Source organism: Thrips palmi, unplaced genomic scaffold (genome assembly GCF_012932325.1).
Source record: "Thrips palmi isolate BJ-2018 unplaced genomic scaffold, TpBJ-2018v1 HiC_scaffold_3, whole genome shotgun sequence".
NCBI classification, from domain to species: Eukaryota; Metazoa; Arthropoda; class Insecta; order Thysanoptera; family Thripidae; genus Thrips; species Thrips palmi.
The window spans coordinates 11133802-11151327 of NW_023144630.1; the positions used below are offsets into that span (position 1 = coordinate 11133802).

Genomic DNA, 17526 nt, shown 5'->3' on the forward strand with positions numbered 1-17526 from the left:
CCGATATCCCTTCTAGCCAGGAAAGCCAACTAAGCATGGAGGATTTTCCATCTGTAAGTTTGATTCCTATTAGCTTTGTCACACATGTTATTTATCAATAAGATTGAAAAAAAAAATAATAATTGTATCATTTTGTTATACAGGAGATCTCAGCAGTGGAAGCATTAGTGTACTATTTGCACCACAGCCTAAAAGAATCAGGTTCTAAATGGAGTGTTGATTCAAGAAATGAAATGTGCCGCCTTACTTTGCTAACAGACAATGAAAATGTGGCCGTTGAACGGGCAGTGGTTTGGTCCCCCAATGAAGGGACAAAAATATTTTTCAATAACAACCAACTGCCAAAGGACAACTTTATTCTGACCATGCCTCAGCCAGATCAGAGCAAGATATCTGATCTTGCCCAATATCTCCAAATTCTCACCACTGTAGTTGAAAGTGTGAAGCTGTGTGAAGGAGTAACTACTTACACTGATTCCTGGAACGCTGCTGAAGAACTCGGAATGGGGCAAATTGACAAATGCAGCTCTCAAAGTCCACGATATAGAAGCAAAGACTGCACGTTAGTGTACATGGAGGCAAAGAGGTGTGAAGCCTGTGAATGTAACAGACTAAGTTTCAAACAAAAACAAGCTAGGGCCCGCCCTTCCGTCGAACCGAGTTGCCAGCTCCGCTTCGCTGCGCCGGCAACTCGGTTCGACAGGGGGCCGGCCCAGCTTGGCCTGCCGGCGGCCTATTCTCGGGCCTTCGGCCCTCGCATCAGACCCAACTTGGCCAGTCGAAGGCCCGGGCCTTCGGCCCGCTCGCATCACACACACCGTGAGCGGGTAAAGCAAAGTTATCGATGTACCATCGTGACTTAGGCCGCCCTTCCATTCACAATATGCAATAGTCCTTACACTTTTTACTCCAACTGACCTTAGAATATGCCCATTTCATTTGTCTCTTCGCCCTCATTCCGAAAATACCCATATTTGCCATGCTACTGCAACTCCTTGCAATAGAGGCACAGCAGGAGCGCAAAACGAGTCCGTCGCACTTTTTCCCATAACTCATGAAGGCGGGCTCCTGGACCCCCCTTCCGACCCCTCGTTGAAGAGGTCTTGCCAAGACCTATCCGAAACTTAAGTAAAAATTTTCAGTCGGTCGACCCCTTTTTTCAAGATCCTGATGTGACTAATAGACGAAGTCGGGCTCCTGGACCCCCTTTCCGACCCCTCGTTGAAAAGGTCTTGCTGAGACCAATCGAAATCTGCAATAAATTTTTTAGTCGGTCGACCCCCTTTTTTGAAGATCCTGATCTGGCCAACTTGTAAAAGCGGCCGATGGGGTCGGGACCAGGTCCATTCATCTTGTCTCGTCGCCCGATTCCAAAAATACCCCTATGTGCCCTGCTAGCACCAATAATGGCGGAAATCCCCCTCCCGCTCATGTAAACCATGATGCACCTGCAGCAGCCCTTGTGCGACCCGGACGGGATTTGCACCACCGGATTATTTGTTTGGACGGTACTCCTGAAGTACCCTCCAAATCTGGTTACTCTAGCTCAACTCCTTCCTTGTACACAGACGCCAACAACAACAACAACAACAACAACAACAACAAAAACAACAACACACAGACACAAAGGCAAATGCATAGGCCCTCCCCTATTTTTTGAATAGAAGGGCGGGCCAAAAATGGAGGGATGATCGGGCTGAAGAATCAGACTTGTCAAAAATCAACAACAGGTATTTGTTGAGAAAAGCACTTCTTGCTAAAACAAAGTCATTGGCAAAAGAAAAGAAAATTGCAGGCAAGACTATAAGATATTATAAAAAGAAAGTGCGTCAGATGATAAAATCTGAAAGTATTGTAGTAGACCAACATCTCAGCAAGGATTTCTTTGATGTAATGAAGCAAAATGTAACTAAAATGACACCTATCCAAAAGTTATTTTGGAGTGAGCAAATGAAAGCCATTTCAAAACAATCGAATCCCAGAACAATGCGGTGGAATCCAATGATGATTAAGATTGCTCTGCATCTCCAGAGCTTATCCCCGACTGCTTATGAATACTTGAGAGAATCTGGACTTCTACAACTACCCTCTCAGAGGAGACTGTATGATTTTTCTCACTTCACTCAAGCCAAGGAAGGCATTCAGCAAGCAGTCATAGATTTATTGTCCGAGAAACTGGAAAAAGTAATAACAGAAGATTACCAAAGATATTTTAATTTACTATTTGATGAAATGAGTATCCAGTCTGGATTAGTGGTGACAAAGTCTGGGGACATTGTTGGTTTCGTAAACCTGAGTGAAATTGAACAGAGTGTTGCAGATCTTGAAAATCAGTTGGCTGGTGAAGGAGAAATCAAGAAACAAGAGGCCAAGAAAGTTCTTGTGTTTATGTTGCAAGGTGTATCTCTGGATGTTCATGAAGTTGTTGCAATTTTTCCTACAACAGAATTGTCTGCCGAGCAGCTCTACACAAGAGCTTGGGATGTGATTTTCAACCTTGAAAGCCGCAACATCAAGATTTTGACTTTGATTGGTGATGGAGCTGGTTGCAACAAAAAGTTCTTCAAAATGCATGCTAAGTACGATCATTCAGAAGAATTTGTCTACTCCACCAGGAACATTGCATGTGGAGAAGACAGACCCATTTTCTTCATGATTGATCCTCCTCATCTGCTCAAAACCATTCGGAACTGTTTTTCTAACTCCCATGGTCACTACAACACCCGAGCAATGTGGAAAGACGGAGAGGTCATAAGCTGGGCAGCCTTGGAGGCGCTTTTGAATGCTTCGATCAAAGACAAATTTAAAAAGCACAAGTTGACATGGGCTCATGTGAAACTCACAGCATTCACAAGGATGAATGTCAAATATGCCACCCAGACCATGAGCAACTCAGCCAGCCTAAGCCTTTCTGACTACAAGGATGATGAACGGTTCGATGGACTTGTGACTTCACAATTATTAATGTTTTTAAAAGAAGTCAATAAATTTTTTGACTGCCTGAATGGCTCTCATGATCCTGATGGCAAAAGGAACAAGAGTAACAAGAACCTTTTGCCATATAAATCTGTAAATGATGAAAGACTTACTACAACTCTGAAGAAAGAAGTATTAAAATTTTTCCAAGATTGGCAGAAAAGTGTTGAGAATAGGGAGGGAGAGTTTACAGCTGAAGATAGAGAAAAGATGACCATTAGCAGTCAGTCCTATGAATCACTTCATATAACTATCTTTGGATTTTGTGGTGCTGTCAAGTTTCTGCTGGACTGTGGTGCCCCTTCAATTGATGCAAAGAAATTCAACCAAGACAAATTAGAACAATATTTTGGAATTCTGAGAATGTGTGGAGGAGCTAGCAACAATCCCACATTACAAGGTGTATTACAGAAGAGCCTGGCACTCACAGTGCAAAAGGGCGCAGCTCTCCCAGGCAAGAAGGGCAACACAAGAGGAACCCGCCAGCTTGTAATTGATGAAGAACCGTTACCTTGCAGACCCAGAAAATAAAATATATTTCTGTACAAAAGCCCTATGTTTAAGTTTGTATTTTGTTAGTACTGTTATATTTTTATACACTGAATCATGGCAAAACTTAAGTTGTTCATTAGAATAATCTCTTTCTGTGTGTACTGTATTTGTAAACTTATTAACATGAACACTTCAACATACTCAATTGTATTTTTTATTTAGGTTTCTTTCAACATGTAGAAACAATTTTAAAAGCATTGAATTACAATCATTAGTAACATATCTTACTTGTCAACTTATTATGTAGCCACAGGACAAACTGCTAATTTCTTTTGAGATCAGTCCTAAGAGCATACTTATTTACTCTGCCTCTGTTTTCTTCTCGCAGTCGATTAACTTCCAGCTTCATAGAAAGATTAACTACAATTGAAATTACATCTTTCATAAAAACCAGTGACTCAACTTCAGAAAAAAAAAGCATGGTCAAAGAAAACCATGCATCAAGCAATTCAATAGATTTCAATACAACATCAACAACTTTATCACAATTAACGGATTCATTCCCTTTAAACAATGATTCAATAATCTCTTCTACTTTAGTAAAAAAATCAACACAACTATCACTTAGTTTGAGCTTGACATTTCCACTTTTATCTTGTTCCCATGATTGATTATCCAAAACCATATCTACTGTAGGAACTTCACTTGAGTCACCACTTTCAATAAATTTCTGCCTAATGCATGCACATCTTGAGAGCCAAACCTTAGAGCCACCTTTGAGACCTCTCTTATAGTACTCCTGAAGCAATTTTCTCACATGTATCACAAAAGCCTCCCTTTCAATATCACTCATTTTTTCAACACTAGCTTCATTACATGTTGGCTTCTTTTCCTTCATTTCTCTAAAGACAAACTGAGCAAGCTTATCGACTAACTTCGAACACAGTCGAAAAAGGACCATGCCCGGAACATGCTGTGGAACACTAACAGTTATATTGAGCCAGTCAAAAGAACTCAACAGTTGGGCATAAGCCTCCCTGTTGTTTAAAAGACGATTCAGTTCTTTTAACTCATCTCCATACTGATTAGATGGAAAAATTTTTGTTGGCATGGAAAATTTTTCTAGGAATGGATCAGATATTTCAGATAAAAAAGTTTTCCAGTTTTCAGACTCTCTTGAGTTCAGAATGGCTTCTATATATTCTCTCTTCTCTTTACCAAATTCCAATTGCATTTCTTCAAGTGTTGTCACAACCATGTCTTCCACCAATGGCTGCAGAACAACAGATGAAGGTCTACGTGAGTTGGCATCTACAAAAGAAAATTAATAATACAATAAGAGACTGATACTGTGTATAAATAACAAAAATATGTAACACAATGTATTCAATGGAAAGCGAAAAAAATGAGTGAAAAGTCTACACAAATAAAAATGAGACATTAAATTACTTCTACTTACCAGCAATTTTGTGACTCATAACATGTCTGCGGAGCCCATGCTTGGTCTTGAGAGGTTTCTGACACACTTCACAGATGAGTGGTTCTGAGGGTGGTGATGGTGTGACAATCCACTGTCCAGCAGAGACATGTGAAGCTTCCACACTCACTCCACTCGCTGGCAACTGGGTATCTTCATCAAGGTTCATCTCCACAGTTGCATTAGCTTCCAAATAAATTTCATCATCTAGTGCATGCTGAGAAAAGGAAAACAAGCAATTTCAGACTGCGTGTGAGTTTATCCACAAACAATAAGGCCCTTAATTGTATTTATGTACCTACTTCACTTGTTGTTGATTGAGCAGCTTTTTTCTTAGAACTTCCCTTTCTATTCTTTTTTGGTTTTACTTGCTTTGGTGTTGCTCGTTTCACTGTCACTTGTTTTGATTTGACAGACTTTGCCTGGAAATTGGATAAAAACAAGGAACAATAATACACTTACATTGTGTGACTGGCTGTACGTTTTACACTTAATATAGCAATAATAATGTTACCTTTGTTGATTTAGTTTTGCTTTTACTTGAACTCTCCCTTACTGCACCTTCTTTTCCTGTACTAATCTACACAAAGAAAAGACTTTCTTAGGCTAAATCTCACTTCAATCTTAGTAACTATTCAAACACAAAAATACAAAACCTGAGGTTTAGCAGTGGCTACAGATGTGGGTGGGGGCTCGACTGGATTTTCAACGGGCTCTATAACTTGAGTCTTGCGTGCTGCCCTTGATCTAGCTCCTCTCTTACTTGTTGTAGGATCCAATTCAGGCAGTGTTGAGTCCTTTGTAGAGGCACCACTCTTCTAAAATAATATCAAAAATAAATTTTATTATCTACACAAAGAAAAAGACTTTCTTAAGCTAAATCTCACTTCAATTTCAGTAACTAATCAAAAACAAAAATACAAAACCTGAGGTTTAGCAGTCGCTTCAGATGTAGGTGGGGGCTCGACTGGATTTTCAACGGGATTTTCAACTTGGGTCCTGCGTGTTGCCCTTGATCTGGCTCCCCTGTTACTTGGAGTGGGATCCAATTCAGGCAGTGTTGAGTCATGTTTAGAGGCACCACTCTTCTAAAAAAAAATATCACAATTATAATTTTAAAATACAGGCAAAAGCCAGAGATAAACTACAGTAAAATTGTTTACCTTACTGGATCGTAGGTTTTTGGCCATGATGTAGGGTGAGTATCCACAGATAACAGCACTGAAAAAGACAAACAAAAGAAATCAAATATATTATAAAACTTACATTTTAAACATAAAGTCAATCTGGTTTTGTTATTTGCAGTGTAGCAGAAGGGAACGAACAGGGCAGACCACACTAAGCAGCAGCCAAACAGAAAACAAAAATAAATGTTTGGAAAGAGGGAAAAACATGAAAAGGGCGAAAGGGGCCATCAGCGCCAGAAAGGCTGTAGGATTTAACTGGCAAAGAAACTTTAGTGCGGTGAAAGGAGGCAGAGGAAATCAATTCATAACCTGTACTCGAAGCATCGCTTTGCACCGCGGATTAGATGTATTTAGCGTTTCCCGAGCGGTCCGACAGATGCGTTTTTCGGAAGATGAGTCAAGAAAGCAAGGCATGCGCTGTAATTCAATCCTTTTCTCACCTCGGAAACGACTGAGCTGCACAACAGGTGTTCTCAGGTACGCCAACAAGATCCCTACACTCGAAATCGCGTGTTCTGTCGTCTGCCGCTCGGCTCGTCTCTCTGCTGGATCATCGTTCCTCTGAGTTTGCCATACCGCCCGACCGTTCCGAGAGCGTCTGCTACGGCTCCGTTACAAGCAAGTTACATTTTGTTGTGCAGTACTTTAGAAAATAGTTTTTCCCTCAATGTGAAGGCATATTAGCACTCACCAAACCTATTGTCAGAGCGGGTATAAGTGGATTTTCCTGAGAGGTAAGTGAATTTTGCTCTATAATGTGCAATGTAAAATGGTGTCAATCTGTCGGCTCGACCAACCTCTGACTAATGCAAAATGTTTGAGTATATTGGCGCTCTTAAACGTTAAAACGGCTGCTGCAGATCGAAAGAGCGTACATTTTTACATGGGATAGGCCTATTTTTGGCCGCCTGGTTGAACGTTTAACAGAACTGGCATCTAATAAAGACTTGGGTGCCGTGGCGGCACCGATTTTCCAGACACAGTATTTACGCTAGTACTTTTTACTGGATGAATGAATCGCTTTGAAACCTTTTGCCAAGTTTCTGTTAGATATCAACGAGCATTCGGCTCGCGGGACGTATCTACGAAAAACGCCTCTAAATAGACGAAAACTTGTTATTTCTGTGACGACTGGCGCCATTCTTTCGACATGTTTCCGATTCCGGACTGGTTTTCTAAGCCGTCGTGGCACCTAGACACATAATTTTGACGTACAAATGCGGCAAATTTATTAACCTTTCCAAAAATGTATAATTTGTTTGGGTTTTGTCCGAAAACATAGTCACAATCGAACGAAAAGTGGCGCGGTGCAAGGTCCCGCCGGCCAGACCGCTCGCGCGCACTAGTAACGCGCATGGGACCAGGCCGGCCCTAGGCCGTTTCCACCCCCTGGTTAGAGTGCTCAGGGAGCTCACAAGGTTCATTTCGTGTTGCTTTGTTTTCAAGTCGGTAAGGGGTGGTGTTCCAACGTCAATCAAGACTTCTGAATTTGAAGCAACTAAAAAGTCTGATGATATGGAACCCTTGTACACAATTGAGGTGGCAGAGCACAAAAGGCGAGGGGAGAACAGCTTCCCACATTCATTGTACAAAATTTGACCACATTCCACATTCAGGAGGCAAAACGCCTGTAAGTAGGCAACATGTGTGGCAAAAACGCGAGAAATCGTGGACATTCTTGCACATTCACACAATCATTGTACACAAAATTTTACAGTGGGTCACCCCTCGACAAAAGGGATGCTGACGGCGCATGCACCGTCGTCCTGGACCGCCGTGAATTCAAGCTGTGCCGCGAGTACCTGAAACTAAGGAAGGCCTTGGCTTCAATACCTAGATTCAATAATGATATCTTTCTTGTTGGTCTCAGTGGTGGGCCTGTGGTCAAGCTCGACGTGGACATTCAGGAGTGGGCCGAGGAAAACCAAATCCAAGGCCGCTTCAATGGGGAACTCCTCCGCAGAACCACAACCACAATGGCCAAGGACATGGAACCTGATGTCTCGGACGGTGCAGCGCGCATCCAAGGCCACACAAGGACCACTGCGGAGAAAGTTTACGTCAACAAGAATACGAGCAGAACCCTCAAAGACTTCGGGAACTGAGCGATTCTCACGTTTCGGGGTAGTTTTGGCGTCTCTGATTTGCCGAAAGTGAGAAATATCCAATTAAGTTGTTCTGATTATTGGGGTCCTGGATGATACTAGAGTTATGGCAAATGGTATTTATAGTAAAGACCTTGTACTACCTTCCTAAAAACATGAGCCATAAGGTATTCCCATACGTTTTAGTGGGTGTTTTGATCACGGAAATTACGTTATCACGGAAGTTACAAAGTGTGAAAATCGGCTTTAACGGCTGACTCGGGCTTGCTGTGGCTTAAAAGTCGTGCCAGGGTCAAATGATACTCTAAGCCCGACATTTAAGCGGAAAATTTTTTCACCCAGTGCTGCTGCAACATTGGGTAAAGGGTGCCACGGAAGTTACAGGTAATTGTTGATACACGCCATTTTATAATGCTCTAGCCCGCTTTGAGACCGTGTACAGCATCTTAGATTTCCGCGACCCATGCAATTATATCCCAGGGACTCCACTTTGATGGCTTGTGTCATGGAAAGTTAAAAGTTTGGCTTGGGGAGAAGTCCAGAGCTGCCTTTTCGAAATTTGTGTAGTGAAATTGAATATACGGAGGACATTTTTCGTTGCAGCATAAGTACCTTTGAAAGAAGTCTGGCGTTTTGGTCTTCGGTTGAAATCAGCTCGAGACATGCCAAGCTTCGAATCCCCATCGACAGTTGGCAGCATTTTCGAACCCCACCGCCACACTGGGGGCGGGAAGTTCGAGTATGTTCTCTTTGGACAATCACGGAAGTTACATTTGGGGTATTCCAAACGCTACGTAGACCAATCCAACGAACGTGAACTTTTCGAAATGTGTGCGTTTAGTGGGCAATGGCCCTCCCTAACATCGGAAACAAACCCCATGTCGATATCTGCGCTCGTTTGGGCACAGGAGTCAGAAGAAACGAAACTACCCCGAAACGTGAGAATCGCTCAACTACAGAAATATGATCAATGGCCAAGGAAATCATCGAGACCATTGTTGAAGAGGACGCAGACAAGTTCCCTTTAAAGGAAGACCTTAACGACACCCTGAATGAGAAATATGAGAAAATGTGGTCCTCTCAGATGAGTGGTACAATACCCTTAGGGATGCTTGGACAAAGTACTCAATCAAAACAAAAATCGCCCAGTGGAAGAACCACATTGAAGCCCAAGAGATCTCCTTTGACGAAGTGAAAGAAATGACCAATTCAAGAACTTTCGAACTTTTTAAATATCCGTCCAAACCCATAGCATGTGTCGACATTTTTTCTTTGTATTGTCGAGGCCAATCTGTTTCCGTTCAGAGATGTCAATTCGAACAACTTTGAAAATTTTCTCCCCAAAGGCCACAATTTACCGTTAACCAAGTGTCCCATTTTTACCCCAGGGGTGTCCCATTCTTCCCCAAAGTGGTGTCCCATTCTTACCCCACCGGAAAATTCTACGATTGCAAGTTAACGAATGCATTGATGTCAAAATGAGTTCGTGGATCGAAATCCTCGTTCTTTTAGCTTTCCAAAACACTATAATTGGCTGAGCGATAGCGAAGCCTGTTACTCCAGTGCGGTTGAAAAGTTTTGTCTGTCTGTCTGTCTGTGTGTGTGTGTGTGTGTACACTACTCCTCCTGAACGGCTCGGCCGATCTGGCTGAGATTTCGCAGGGTTATTAGGTATGTTCTTGGCTCGGCACACGCGAAATTTCACCATCCTAGCTCAACTGGTTCAGTTTTTATAGCCGAAAAACACCTAAAAAACGGCGAAAAATCGAGTTTTCTGTCGGTAGACCTCTCCTGTCTGGATGAAAGGGGGGTCTGGGGGCGGAGCCCCCTAGCCACGACAAGTTGAAAAGTTACAAGGGTCAAGATAATGTAATTTGTAGATGAAGCACCTCTATGTAGAATGAAGGGGGTCTTGGGAGCGGAGCCCCCCAGCATGCAACAGTTCAGAAGTAACTGATGATGGAGAAGCATTGTCTGCCGAAGGCAGCCTAGCGCCGCAGGCCAAGGTAGGTACGCCAGGCGCGGATTGGAGAAACAGGCAGCGACACATCGCGAAGCCTGTTACGACAAGACGCGGTCTGGCGTAAACCTACCTTGTACACGGCAAAAACAACGTCCGGGTTTCCCAGGCGCACCCTGGAAAAACAGGGTATTTTTCCAGGGTGCGCCTGGGAAACCCGGACGTTGGTTTTGCCGTGTACTTTACTTTTCTGTTTATGGGGCGTTCAGTAGAGTTTTAATTAGATGACCTCTGCGGCAAATTTTTCCAATCTTTAGAAGACCCATAATTGCCATGTTCTACTTGATTTCTTAATTCCCATTTCTATGAGCAGTCATTGTCGCGCCGTATGAAAAATGGAATACTAGACACCTCAATGAACATTTTAACCACGGACATGTCATTGTAGGACGTTTTAAAATGCCAAAACTCGTAAAGACTAGAAAGTGTCCCATTTTCCCCCAAGTTTTCAGTGTCCCATTATTACCCCAACTGACCCTAAACAGGAAAACAATTGAAACCGTAAACACTTTTCTTTTTATCTCTTTTTCAGGTGCAACAGAATAAACAGCACAATCCTTGCCCGATGGATGCAGCCGAAGTGAAGAATATTTCATTGAAAGTTGCGGTGCCTGACCATATGACTTTTGAACAGCAAAGTGATAATGTAGAAGCCGAGGAATTTACGCAGACCAGTACAATTGAAATGCCAGTTGGGGTTGAGTGTGCCTTGACTCAACCACCCAACCACCTTCTGCAAAAGACTTCTGTGTTGTTCAATTTGCTCGTCGACAGTCTGTTCCTCCTTTCAGGCGTGTTTTTCGCCAAATTTTATCTGAAATGTGTGAAGCTGCTGGTAGTTCAGAGCCTGATGTGCTGTTTTCTGACGATGATGAGGACACATGCAGCTTCTGTGAATACTGGACTAGAAGGTACATTTTGTCACCTTGCTATCACGTTGCTTTGTGCATTAATTGCCTGGAAAAAGTCCACAAGTGGAACCCCACCAAGCCTGTATGCCCTGGGTGTTAAACAATATAGAGGCGTAACCTCCTGGTCACAGGGTTCACATTAACGACTTAACAGCAGGACCTGACAATTAATTCAGATTCAATGCACAGAACGGTCTTTGCACAAACCAATCTTGCTTTGTCTTTTATATTGGCTTTTTAACTATTCTTATCTATCATTATTAATTTGATATTCCTTCTTCATTTGTCAATGTGCTGATCACAAAGTAGCTTTCTCAATTAGAGCACGTTAAGAAAGTACTTTCTGTTGCCCTGCCACCACCATGGTTTCTTTAGTAACTGCTTAGCAGGCAAGGTTCTCAAGATGAGCCAGGCGGCCTGCCTTGCATGTCAGACTCAAATTGAGGGTTACCTCAATGGCTTCAGGTGCCATATTGGTGATTTGGCAAGTAAAATACAAGGTAGGTTTACGCCAGACCGCGTCTTGTCGTAACAGGCTTCGCGATGTCTCGCTGCCTGTTCCTCCAATCCGCGCCTGGCGTACCTACCTTGGCCTGCGGCGCTAGTCTGCCTTCGGCAGGCAATGGCTTGTCCATCGTCGGTTACTTCTTACTTGATGCATGCTGGGGGGCTCCGCCCCCCAGACCCCCCTTCATTCTAGATCCCTTGTGACTCATTAACTTGTCGGGGCTGGGGGGCTCCGCCCCCAGACCCCCCTTCTCTAAGGCAGAGGTAATCTGCCTGCAGAAAACTCGATTTTTCGCCGTTTTTTAGGTGTTTTTCGGCTATAAAAACTGAACCAGTTGAGCTAGGATAGTGAAATTTCGCGTGTGCCGAGCCAAGGACATGCTCAAAAAGTGTGCAAAATCTCACCGAGATCGGCCGAGCCGTTCAGGAGTAGTGCGGACACACAGACATACAGGAAAAACTTTTCAACCCCACTGGAGTAACAGGCTTCGCTATCGCTCAGCCAATTATATTGTGTTTTTAGGGGTTCCAAAGAACTTCTATTGTCCGAGCTCCGTGGATTCTTCCCCCCCTCTCCGATTTTCAAATAAACAACCTTAAACTATTTCAACCATGGAAAAAAACGAAAATTCCAATTTTTTGTCGAAAATTTATCGTGGAAATTTTCCGCAAACTAGAAAAACATAAATTTGGAACAATTGAAAACGAGAACCGTTAATGATATGAAAAAAAGGTTCAAATAAAAAATTAAAACTAAAATTCCTGGCTCATCAAAGTAACAAGAAATCGTCTGTGTTCTGAGCAAATGATTAAAACATGAAAAACAAAAATATCCATGGCAACGGCACACAGTGGGACGAAACCCGAAACAATTGTGCCGAAACACTAGTGCCGAGAACTGGCATTTTCAAAATTGAGCGGCCGAGTCCTACAAACTGTTGGATGTTCAAAAGGAAGGTCTGGACTATGCGACACACCAGAGCGATTCTCACGTTTCGGGGTAGTTTCGTTACTTCTGACTCCTGTGCCCAAACGAGCGCAGATATCGACACGTCCGCCTTTTTGGCCAAAAAATTTTGGCCAAAAACGGGTCAGCTTTACGGATCGTGCTATAGAAGGGGAAAACAACCAAAACGGAAGAAAATAGAAATACAAGCACGGCTCAACGTTAAAATAAGTAAAACTGGCGTAAATAACGTAAATTACGTCCTTAGAAGCCAACACAATGGCCAAAACACCGATTCCACTTGCACATGGTGTTATATCTTCCAACTTCAGTGCCTTCAAAAGACAACTTCTGCAGTGGTCAATTCATGGTGCTCAAATTATTGAACAACTGGTCGGTCACCTTCGTTTGACAACCAGCAGGCAATTTGAACCACCACGGTTGCCTACCCACAGCGCCTCAAACATGCCGAATTGAACGATCTCGTCGCGTTTTCTCGCAAGTTCGCGGCCTCTGGAATCCGATGCCGTGGTGGTTCAAATTCATTGGTGCGCAAATTATTGAACAACTGGTCGGTCACCTTCGTTTGACACGCAGCAGGCAATTTGAACCACCACGGTTGCCTACCAGCATCGCCCCAAACATGCCGAATTGAACGATCTCATCGCGTTTTCTCGCAAGTTCGCGGCCTCTGGAATCCGATGCCGTGGTGGTTCAAATTCATTGGTGCTCAAAATATTGAACAACTGGTCGGTCACCTTCGTTTGAGACCCAGCAGGCAATTTGAACCACCAGGGTTGCCTACCCGCAGCGCCTCAAACATGCCAGATCGAACGATTTTCTTGCGTTATATTACAAGTTCGGGGCTCGTGGAATCCAATGCCGTGGTGGTTCAAATTCATTGGTGCTTAAAATATTGAACTACTATTCGGTCACCTTGGTTTGGCACCGAGTAGGCAATTTGAACCACCGCGGTTGCCTTCCCGCATCGCCTCAAACATGCTTGATCGAACGATTTTCTTGCGTTTTCTAGCAAGTTCCCAGCCTCTGGAATCCGATGCCGTGTGGTTCAAATCATTGGTGCTCAAATTATTGAACAACTGGTCGGTCACCTTCGTTTAAGACCCAGCAGGCAATTTGAACCACCAGGGTTGCCTACCCGCATCGCCTCAAACATGCCAGATCAAACGATTTTCTTGCGTCATCTTACAAGTTCGCGGCCTCTGGAATCCGATGCCATGGTGGTTCAAATTCATTGGTGCTCAAAATATTGAACAACTGGTCAGTCACCTTCGTTTGAGACCCAGCAGGCAATTTGAACCACCAGGGTTGTCTACCCGCAGCGCCTCAAACATGCCAGATCAAACGATTTTCTTGCGTCATCTTACAAGTTCGCGGCCTCTGGAATCCGATGCCATGGTGGTTCAAATTCATTGGTGCTCAAATATTGAACAACTGGTCAGTCACCTTCGTTTGAGACCAGCAGGCAATTTGAACCACCAGGGTTGTCTACCCGCAGCGCCTCAAACATGCCAGATCGAACGATTTTCTTGCGTTATATTACAAGTTCGGGGCTCGTGGACGGCGTCGGATTCCACGAGCCCCGAACTTGCGAGAAAACGCGATGAGATCGTTCAATTCGGCGTGTTTAAGCCGCTGTGGGTAGGCAACCGTAGTGGTTCAAATTGCCTGCTGGTGTCAAACGAAGGTGACCGACCAGTTGTTCAATAATTTGAGCACCAATGAATTTGAACCACCACGGCATCGGATTCCAGAGGCCGCAAACTTGCGAGAAAACGCGATGAGATCGTTCAATTCGGCACGTTTGAGGCGCTGTGGGTAGGGAACCGTGGTAGTTCAAATTGCCTGCTGGGTCTTAAACGAAGATGACCGACTAGTTGTTCAATAATTTGAGCACCAATGATTTGAACCACCACGGCATCGGATTCCAGAGGCTGAGAACTTGCTAGAAAACGCAAGAAAATCGTTCGATCAAGCATGTTTGAGGCGATGCGGGTAGGCAACCGTGGTGGTTCAAATTGCCTACTCGGTGCCAAACCAACGTGACCGACCAGTTGTTCAATATTTTGAGGACCAATAAATTTGAACCACCACGGCATTGGATTCCACGAGCCCCGAACTTGTAATATAACGCAAGAAAATCGTTCGATCTGGCATGTTTGAGGCGCTGCGGGTAGACAACCCTGGTGGTTCAAATTGCCTGTTGGGTCTCAAACGAAGGTGACCGACCAGTTGTTCAATATTTTGAGCACCAATGAATTTGAACCACCATGGCATCGGATTCCAGAGGCCGCGAACTTGCGAGAAAACGCGATGAGATCGTTCAATTCGGCATGTTTGAGGCGATGCTGGTAGGCAACCGTGGTGGTTCAAATTGCCTGCTGGGTCTCAAACGAAGGTGACCGACTAGTTGTTCACTATTTTGAGCACCAATGAAATTGAACCACCACGGCATCGGATTCCAGAGGCCGCGAACTTGCGAGAAAACGCGATGAGATCGTTCAATTCGGCATGTTTGAGGCGATGCTGGTAGGCAACCGTGGTGGTTCAAATTGCCTGCTGGGTCTCAAACGAAGGTGACCGACCAGTTGTTCAATAATTTGAGCACCAATGAATTTGAACCACCACGGCGTCGGATTCCACGAGCCCGGAACCCGAACTTGCGAGAAAACGCGATGAGATCGTTCAATTCGGCGTGTTTGAGGCGCTGTGGGTAGGCAACCGTGGTGGTTCAAATTTCCTGCTGGGTGTCAAACGAAGGTGACCGACCAGTTGTTCAATAATTTGAGCACCAATGAATTTGAACCACCACGGCATCGGATTCCAGAGGCCGCGAACTTGCGAGAAAACGCGATGAGATCGTTCAATTCGGCACGTTTGAGGCGCTGTGGGTAGGGAACCGTGGTGGTTCAAATTTCCTGTTGGGTCTTAAACGAAGGTGACCGACCAGTTGTTCAATAATTTGAGCACCAATGAATTTGAACCACCACGGCGTCGGATTCCACGAGCCCCGAACTTGCGAGAAAACGCGATGAGATCGTTCAATTCGGCGTGTTTAAGCCGCTGTGGGTAGGCAACCGTGGTGGTTCAAATTGCCTGCTGGGTGTCAAACGAAGGTGACCGACCAGTTGTTCAATAATTTGAGCACCAATGAATTTGAAACCACCACGGCATCGGATTCCAGAGGCCGCAAACTTGCGAGAAAACGATGAGATCGTTCAATTCGGCACGTTTAAGGCGCTGTGGGTAGGGAACCGTGGTAGTTCAAATTGCCTGCTGGGTCTTAAACGAAGATGACCGACTAGTTGTTCAATAATTTGAGCACCAATGAATTTGAACCACCACGGCATCGGATTCCAGAGGCTGGGAACTTGCTAGAAAACGCAAGAAAATCGTTCGATCAAGCATGTTTGAGGCGATGCGGGTAGGCAACCGTGGTGGTTCAAATTGCCTACTCGGTGCCAAACCAACGTGACCGACCAGTTGTTCAATATTTTGAGGACCAATAAATTTGAACCACCACGGCATTGGATTCCCCCAGCAGGAAATTTGAACCACCACGGTTGCCTACCCACAGCGCCTCAAACACGCCGAATTGAACGATCTCATCGCGTTTTCTCGAAAGTTCGGGGCTCGTGGAATCCGACGCCGTGGTGGTTCAAATTCATTGGTGCTCAAATTATTGAACAACTGGTCGGTCACCTTCGTTTGAGACCCAGCAGGCAATTTGAACCACCACGGTTGCCTACCAGCATCGCCTCAAACATGCCGAATTGAACGATCTCAACGCGTTTTCTCGCAAGTTCGCGGCCTCTGGAATCCGATGCCGTGGTGGTTCAATTTCATTGGTGCTCAAAATAGTGAACAACTAGTCGGTCACCTTCGTTTGAGACCCAGCAGGCAATTTAAACCACCAGGGTTGCCTACCCGCATCGCCTCAAACATGCCAGATCGAACGATTTTCTTGCGTTATATTACAAGTTCGGGGCTCGTGGAATTCAATGCCGTGGTGGTTCAAATTCATTGGTGCTTTAAATATTGAACTACTATTCGGTCACCTTGGTTTGGCACCGAGTAGGCAATTTGAACCACCGCGGTTGCCTTCCCACATCGCCTCAAACATGCTTGATCGAACGATTTTCTTGCGTTTTCTAGCAAGTTCCCAGCCTCTGGAATCCGATGCCGTGGTGGTTCAAATTCATTGGTGCTCAAATTATTAAACAACTGGTCGAACACCTTCGTTTAAGACCCAGCAGGCAATTTGAACCTCCAGGGTTGCCTACCCGCATCGCCTCAAACATGCCAGATCAACCGATTTTCTTGCGTCATCTTACAAGTTCGGGGCTCGTGGAATCCGACGCCGTGGTGGTTCTAATTCATTGGTGCTCAAATATTTGAACAACTGGTCGGTCACCTTCGTTTGAAAACCAGCAGGCAATTTGAACCTCCAGGGTTGCCTACCCGCATCGCCTCAAACATGCCAGATCAAACGATTTTCTTGCGTCATCTACAAGTTCGGGGCGTGGAATCCGACGCCGTGGTGGTTCTAATTCATTGGTGCTCAAATATTTGAACAACTGGTCGGTCACCTTGGTTTGGCACCGAGTAGGCAATTTGAACCACCACGGTTGCCTACCCGCATCACCTCAAACATGCCAGATCAAACGATTTTCTTGCGTCATCTTACAAGTTCGGGACTCGTGGAATCCGAGGCCGTGGTGGTTCAAATTCATTGGTGCTCAAATATTTGAACAACTGGTCGGTCACCTTCGTTTGAGACCCAGCAGGCAATTTGAACCACCACGGTTGCCTTCCCGCATCGCCTCAAACATGCTTTATCGAACGATTTTCTTGCGTGTTCTCGCAAGTTCCCAGCCTCTGGAA

The 17526-nt window shown here is 44.5% G+C and overlaps 2 protein-coding genes across 2 annotated transcripts; one reads left to right on the forward strand and one right to left on the reverse strand.

The window, feature by feature from the left end:
• The first annotated feature begins 21 nt into the window (after positions 1 to 21).
• On the forward strand, positions 22 to 3536 carry LOC117648354. Its single transcript, XM_034390850.1, has 3 exons — positions 22 to 53; positions 144 to 627; positions 1676 to 3536. Exons 1-3 carry the CDS (start codon positions 36 to 38, stop codon positions 3505 to 3507), a joined length of 2334 nt encoding a protein of 777 aa, XP_034246741.1. The 5' UTR covers positions 22 to 35; the 3' UTR covers positions 3508 to 3536.
• A 138-nt stretch (positions 3537 to 3674) lies between these two features.
• Positions 3675 to 7556, reverse strand: LOC117647866. Its single transcript, XM_034389837.1, has 10 exons — positions 7548 to 7556; positions 6824 to 6828; positions 6573 to 6739; positions 6114 to 6166; positions 5872 to 6033; positions 5602 to 5763; positions 5460 to 5525; positions 5248 to 5367; positions 4928 to 5162; positions 3675 to 4779 (listed from the first exon to the last, which is right to left on the reverse strand). Exons 1-10 carry the CDS (start codon positions 7554 to 7556, stop codon positions 3791 to 3793), a joined length of 1968 nt encoding a protein of 655 aa, XP_034245728.1. The 3' UTR covers positions 3675 to 3790.
• Positions 7557 to 17526: the final 9970 nt, after the last annotated feature.